Below are 7500 nucleotides of genomic sequence, written 5' to 3' on the forward strand. Positions count from 1 at the left end.
ACCATGGATTCTGTAGTAGGGGAACAGTAACCATGGATTCTGTAGTAGGGGAATAGTAACCATGGATTCTGTAGTAGGGGAATAGTAACCATGGATTCTGTAGTAGGGGAACAGTAACCATGGATTCTGTAGTAGGGGAATAGTAACCATGGATTCTGTAGTAGGGGAATAGTAACCATGGATTCTGTAGTAGGGGAACAGTAACCATGGATTCTGTAGTAGGGGAATAGTAACCATGGATTCTGTAGTAGGGGAATAGTAACCATGGATTCTGTAGTAGGGGAACAGTAACCATGGATTCTGTAGTAGGGGAACAGTAACCATGGATTCTGTAGTAGGGGAATAGTAACCATGGATTCTGTAGTAGGGGAACAGTAACCATGGATTCTGTAGTAGGGGAACAGTAACCATGGATTCTGTAGTAGGGGAACAGTAACCATGGATTCTGTAGTAGGGGAACAGTCACCATGGATTCTGTAGTAGGGGAACAGTAACCATGGATTCTGTAGTAGGGGAACAGTAACCATGGATTCTGTAGTAGGGGAACAGTAACCATGGATTCTGTAGTAGGGGAACAGTAACCATGGATTCTGTAGTAGGGGAACAGTAACCATGGATTCTGTAGTAGGGGAACAGTAACCATGGATTCTGTAGTAGGGGAATAGTAACCATGGATTCTGTAGTAGGGGAACAGTAACCATGGATTCTGTAGTAGGGGAACAGTAACCATGGATTCTGTAGTAGGGGAATAGTAACCATGGATTCTGTAGTAGGGGAACAGTAACCATGGATTCTGTAGTAGGGGAACAGTAACCATGGATTCTGTAGTAGGGGAACTAAGAATAGCCAACTAGTGACTGTGTTACAATGCATCAACGACAACAATGGTGTATTGACCTGTCCTGCGCCTTTGCTGTCTGACTGTGTCCCCGTCTGACTGTGTCCCCGTCTACTCCCCAGGCGTTTTGTGATGAGCTGGATACGATGATTCAGGACCAGCTGAAGAGGGGAAAGACCCCCACCAGCCTGTTGGCTCTGCAGCAGATAGCAGACTTCATGACCACCAGTATCCCCACCATGTACCCTGCAGCGCCCCAGGGAGGCATGGCTGCACTCAACATGAGTGAGTAGAATACGGTTGAAACCTTTCTCTTCAGTCCTTAAATCACATTGTAATCTAATTGTGTTTCCTAAACCGGTCCTCCAGTACCCCTAGCCAGTCCAAACCGGTCCTCCAGTACCCCCAGTCAGTCCAAACCGGTCCTCCAGTACCCCCAGACAGTCCAAACCGGTCCTCCAGTACCCCCAGACAGTCCAAACCGGTCCTCCAGTACCCCCAGACAGTCCAAACCGGTCCTCCAGTACCCCCAGACAGTCCAAACCGGTCCTCCAGTACCCCCAGACAGTCCAAACCGGTCCTCCAGAACCCCCAGCCAGTCCATGTATTTAATGTATTATGAAAGTATCACAGCTGATTTAACTAATGAGGGGATAGATGATTAGGTGACCATTTTGAATCAGCTGTGTTCTTTCTGGAACAACATCAAGTCAGTAGACTGCCTGGGGCTACTGGAGGAGAGGTTTGGGAAACACTGATCTAATGTAATGTATACAGAGATAAATACACAGTATGAGCTATATGTGATGCATGTACCCTGCAGCACCCCAAGGAGGCATGACTGCCTTCAACATGAGTGAGTATTATATGTACATGATGTAGAATCACTAGCTAGTTAGCGGAGCACTAGTTTGTTACATATACACTGAACAAAAGTATGTGGACATCCCATTCAAAGAAGTGGGTTTGGCTATTTCGGTCACACCCTTTGCCGATGGGTGTATAAAATCGAGCACACAGCCATGCAATCTCCCTAGACAAACATTGGCAGTAGAATGGCCTTACTGTAGAGCTCTGTGACTTTCAACGTGGCGCCGTCATAGGATGCCACCTTTCCAACAAGTCAGTTTGTCAAATTTCTGCCCTGCAAGAGATGCCCCGGTCAACTGGAAGTGCTTTTTTTGTGAATTGGAATCGTCTGGGAGCAACAACGGCTCAGCCACAAAGTGGTAGGCCACACAAGCTCCCAGAACGGGAACGCAGAGTGCTGAAGCGCGTAAAAATTGTCTGTCCTCAGTTTCAACACTCACTACCGAGTTCCAAACTGCCTCTGGAAGCAGCGTCAGCACAATAACTGTTTGTCAGAAACTTCATATAATGGGTTTCCATGGCCGAGCAGCCGCACACAAGCCTAAGATCACCATGTGCAATGCCAAGTGTTGGCTGCAGTGATGTAAAGCTTGCAGCCATTGGAAAAGCGTTCTCTGGAGTGATGACTCGCGCTTCACCATCTGTCAGTCCGATGGACGAATCTGGGTTTGGTGGACACAACCTGCCCCAATGCATAGTGGCAACTGTACAGTTTCGTGGAGGAGGAATAATGGTCTGGTGCTGTTTTTTCGTAGTTCCAGTGAAGGGTAATCTTAATGCTACAGCATACAATGACATTCTAGACGATTCTGTGCTTCCAACTTTGTGGCAACAGTTTAGGGGAAGGCCCTTTCCTGTTTCAGCATGACAATGCCCTCGTGCACAGAGCAAGGTCAATACAGAAATCGTTTTTCGAGATCGGTGTTGAAGAACTTGACTGGCCTGCACAGACCCTGAACTCAACCCCATCGAACACCTTTGGGATGATTTGGAATGCTCACTGTGAGCCAGGCCTAATTGACCCAACATGAGTGCCAGACCTCACTAATGCTCTTGTGGCTGAATGGAAGTAAGTTTCTGCAGCAATGTTCCAACATCTAGTGGAAAGGCTTCCCAGAAGACTGGAGGCTGTTTATTAATGCCCATGATTTTGGAATGAGATGTTCGACGAGCAGGTGTCCACATACTTTTGGTCATGTTGTGTATATATGACCCTCTCCAGTGTTGTCAGCCCCTGACAATAATGCATTTTAATGCAAATGTTATGGAGGTATATATGAGGCATTTGGCTACTGTGATGTGAATTCATCTACCAAGAGTAAATTCTGTAGTGCAGTACACTGTACCCCAGCACCTAGTGTACTACACAGTACTCCAGCACCTAGTGTACCTAGCTAGTATACAGTACCCCAGCACCTAGTGTACCTAGCTAGTACACTGTACCCCAGCACCTAGTGTACCTAGCTAGTACACAGTACTCCAGCACCTAGTGTATCTAGCTTTTACACATTCATGCTGCTTTGTGTGTTTACGCACAGTATACGTCAAGCACTTAGGTCCCCTCAGGCCAAGATGGTTTCCGCTGAGTTCAGAGGTCGGTAGTAGTGTTGTAGAATGCAACTACATTAACCATAGACGCTTTGTAATTATAGACGGATAGACTCTGTTTTGAATTGACATTATTCTTTGTTGACTGAGGTGAGTGAATGAAATTCTAAGGGCTTTATTGGCATGGGAAACATATATGTTTACATTGTCAAAGCAAATTAAATTGATAATAAACCAAAAGTGAAAAATGAACAGTAAATAATTAACTTACAAAGTTTAAAAGGAATAGATATGTTTCAAATTTCACATTGTCTAAATAAAGTGTTTTATAACGATGTGCAAATATTTCTCTGTTTCTCTCTCTCTCTCCCTTTACAGGTCTGGGCATGGTAACCCCAGTGAATGACCTGCGTGGATCTGACTCGATCTCCTATGAGAAGGGAGAGAAGCTGCTCCGCTGTAAGCTAGCCGCCTTCTACCGCCTGACAGACCTCTTCGGCTGGTCCCAGCTCATCTACAACCACTTAACCGTAAGACAGCCTTCTAATGTTCTTCTCTAGGTGGCTTTATCCACTGCAATGTTATTAAAACAGACTCCTAGCCAGTATGAAACACCAGAAGAAATATATAGGACAGGATCTTGTTTATTTTACTGCAGTATATTGTAGTGCTTTTGCACATTTAACCTGCAGAATATCTTTTCAGAAAGCTCAGCAGGAAAATGTAGAGTTGTCTTGGTTGGTAAAATTAGTTGAGTAAGCATTATATTGTTGATGAAACATCAAAAGAATTTGAAAAATATTAACAACTGCATTCTAGTGTATGTGAGCCATTTGGTGTAATTCACCAGGTTTGTATGTTTTGTTTTGTTTGTTTTATTTATTTTTTTTATTTTACCTTTATTTTACTAGGCAAGTCAGTTAAGAACAAATTCTTATTTTCAATGACGGCCTAGGAACATTGGGTTAACTGCCTGTTCAGGGGCAGAACGACAGATTTGTACCTTGTCAGCTCGGGGGTTTGAACTTGCAACCTTCCGGTTACTAGTCCAACGCTCTAACCACTAGGCTACCCTGCCGCCTGCCGTTTGTTTGTTTGTTTGTTTGTTTGTTTGTTTGTTACTTGTTAAGACCACCATCTGCGCTCATGTCTTCCAGGTACGGGTGAATTCAGATCAGGAGAGGTTCCTGATTGTCCCTTTTGGGCTTCTGTACAGTGAAGTCTCTGCCTCCAGTCTGGTAAGTTTCTCCCCCAGTGTCTCACTCTTAACAGCTGCCTGCATAATGTGTCACAACGCTGCTAATAGAATATGTTCATTTTATGTTATGCGTTTCAAGTAGTGATTAAATAAGTGATTGTCATTCAGCCTCCATCATCCAAACACAGAGGTTGTCCTACATGTAATTTTACCTGCAAATCAATTGTTAAAATGCCAGTATTATTATATATTTTTTTTTACATCTGTGACATTTGTGTTCTGTGACAAAACTGCACATTTTAGTGGCCTTTTGATGTCCCCAGCACAAGGTGCACCTGTGTAATGACCATGCTTTTTAATCAGCTTCTTGATATGCCACGCCTGTCAGGTGGATGGATAATCTCGGCAAAAGAGAAATGCGCACTAACAGGAATGTAAACAAATGAATGCCAAAAATGTTAGAGAAATAAGCTTTTTGGAACATTTCTGGGATATTTTATTTCAGCTCATGAAACATGGGACCAAAACTTTAACTATACTGAACAAACATAAAATGATTATCTTCATAACCGTTGATCATTTTAAGTATGGTGGTGGCTGCATTATGTTATGGGTATGCTTGTCATCGGCAAACACTAGGGAGCATAAAAATAAACGGAATAAAGCTAAGCACAGGCAAAATCCTAGAGCTAGAATCCTAGACCTGGTTCAGTCTGTTTTACAACAGTCACTGCGAGAAACAGTCACTGCGAGAAAATCTATGGCAAAAATTGAAAATGGCTGTCAAGCAATAATCAACAACTAACTTGCCAGAGCTTTAAGCATTTAAGAACAATGTGCAAATATTGTACTGCACAATCTAGGTGTGCAAATCTTTTAGACTTACCGAGAAAGCCTCGCAGCTGTAATCACTGCCAAAGGTGCTTCTGCAAAGTATTGACTCAGGGGTGTGAATACTTGTGCAAATGTGATATTTCTGTATAAAAACATGTTTGCACTTTGTCTTTATGGGGTATTGGAACATTTTTTAATTCAAGCTGAAACACAACAAAATGTGGATTAAGTCGAGAGCTATGATTACTTCCTGAAGGCACTGTACACGCTGAGTCACTGGTCCTTCAAGGCCGAAGCTGCCGTCAACTCTTCGCCCTCTGCCTGTATCATCTGTTTAGACTGTTAATTTCACTGACGCTGAGTTCGTGTTGTCTTGCCAATTTCTACTGTAAATCTGGCAAGACGGCACAAACCGATCTGGGACTCAGGCTAGCATCGTAAGATAAGTCACAAGGCATTGACTTTCTGCTGCCTGTCTGGTCCTATCCAAGGTATATGTTATTTTATTTTAGCAATAATACCTGAGAAGTTGCGTGTGACAACTCCTGACATGGGCTGTTCTGAGGCCTGAGGTGAAGCCGAGGGATACAGCCCTTTGAGGGAGTTGTCACACGAAACTAACTGTGTTCGATGGCATTATTGATTGTCTAAAACAGTTGACCAAATATTAATAATGAGTACATTTGTTTTTGCATTCTGAAGTTGCTACCCAAGCGAGTTGGTAGTTTTTTTTCTCATGTTTTGACCCAGTTATTCATTCAAATCATTCTATTCATTCCACGTTGCTATGCTAAACAAATAATTGGCTTGCAGCTAGCTAGCAGAGATTCAATGATAAAAAAGACATGAACTTCAATAAATAATAATATCCAATGGGCCTACATAGGCCTAGTATTTTGGTTGGCGCGTCCGAGCTAGCTAGTTTCACGTTCATTCTTGGGCTAGCTAGTCTACTGACACTGGAGTGATCTTATGTGTTAAATGATACATTGTTGCACAGGTCATAGTGGCAGACGGGCAGATTTATACAACCCCCAACTGTTGCAAAAATAATAGTAGCATGGAAAAGTAATGTATAGATGCTGAGTGAGATTAAGTTTATTAATTTCCTGCCTGGGCTGCGGGACAGTGGAATTATCACATTAACCTTTCTAGGGCAGGCGTTCCGCTAGCGGAACCCCTCGACAACATTCCGCTGAAAAGGCAGCGCGCAAAATTCATAAATATTTTTTTGAAATATGTAACTTTCACACATTAACAAGTCCAATACAGCAAGTGAAAGATAAACATCTTGTAAATCTAACCATCGTGTCCGATTTTCAAAAAGGTTTTACAGCGAAAGCACAACATATGATTATGTTAGGTCAGAGCCAAGTCAAAAAAAACACACAGCCATTTTCCAGCCAAAGATAGGAGTCACAAAAAGCGGAAATATAGATTAAATGAATCAATAACCTTTGATGATCTTCATCAGATGACACTCATAGGACATCATGTTACACAATACATGTATGTTTTGTTCGATAATGTGCATATTTATATCCAAAAATCTCAGTTTACATTGGTGTGTTACGTGCAGTAATGTTTAGATTCCAAAACATCAGGTGATTTTGCAGAAATACTCATAATAAACATTGATAAAAGATACAAGTGTTATTCACAGAATTAAAGATAGACTTCTCCTTAATGCAACCGCTGTGTCAGATTTCAGAACAACTTTACGGAAAAAGCATAATCTGAGTAAAGCGCTCAGAGCCCAATCCAGCCAAAGAAATAGCCACCATGTTGGAGTCAACAGAAGTTAGAAATAACATTATAAATATTCACTTACCTTTGATCTTCATCAGAATGTACTACCATGAATCCCAGTTCAACAATAAATGACTGATTTGTTCCATAAAGTCCATCATTTATGTCTAAATAGCCACTTGTTGTTAGGGTGTTCAGCCCAGTAATCCATCTTCATGAGGCGCGAGCACTACGTCCAGACAAAAACTCGTAAAGTTCCGTTACATGTCATGGAAACAAGTCAAACGATGTATGGAATCAATCTTTAGCATGTTTTGGACATAAATCATCAATAAGGTTCCAACCGGAGAATTCCAATGTCTGTAGAAAAGCACTGGAACGAGAGCTAACCCTGTCGGGAGCGTGCGTCACCTGCCTGAGACACTCTGCCAGACCCATGACTCATTAAGCTCCCATTCCCCCC

The 7500-nt window shown here is 42.5% G+C and overlaps 1 protein-coding gene across 28 annotated transcripts in view; it reads left to right on the plus strand.

Moving 5' to 3' along the window:
• The window catches only part of LOC139422712 (alpha-adducin-like), a 55343-nt gene that overhangs the window by 23996 nt on the left and 23847 nt on the right, over positions 1-7500 (plus strand). For 15 of the 28 annotated variants that reach the window (XM_071174011.1, XM_071174015.1, XM_071173995.1 and 12 more), the window contains exons 3-5: positions 961-1123; positions 3635-3786; positions 4414-4494. In XM_071174011.1, the coding sequence (XP_071030112.1) occupies positions 961-1123; positions 3635-3786; positions 4414-4494 (396 nt within the window). Of the gene's footprint in view, positions 1-960; positions 1124-1661; positions 1695-3634; positions 3787-4413; positions 4495-7500 lie in introns of all 28 variants that reach the window. The other 13 variants (XM_071173998.1, XM_071173989.1, XM_071174003.1 and 10 more) reach the window with 1 other exon arrangement.

Source organism: Oncorhynchus clarkii, chromosome 12 (assembly GCF_045791955.1).
Source record: "Oncorhynchus clarkii lewisi isolate Uvic-CL-2024 chromosome 12, UVic_Ocla_1.0, whole genome shotgun sequence".
NCBI lineage: Eukaryota > Metazoa > Chordata > Actinopteri > Salmoniformes > Salmonidae > Oncorhynchus > Oncorhynchus clarkii.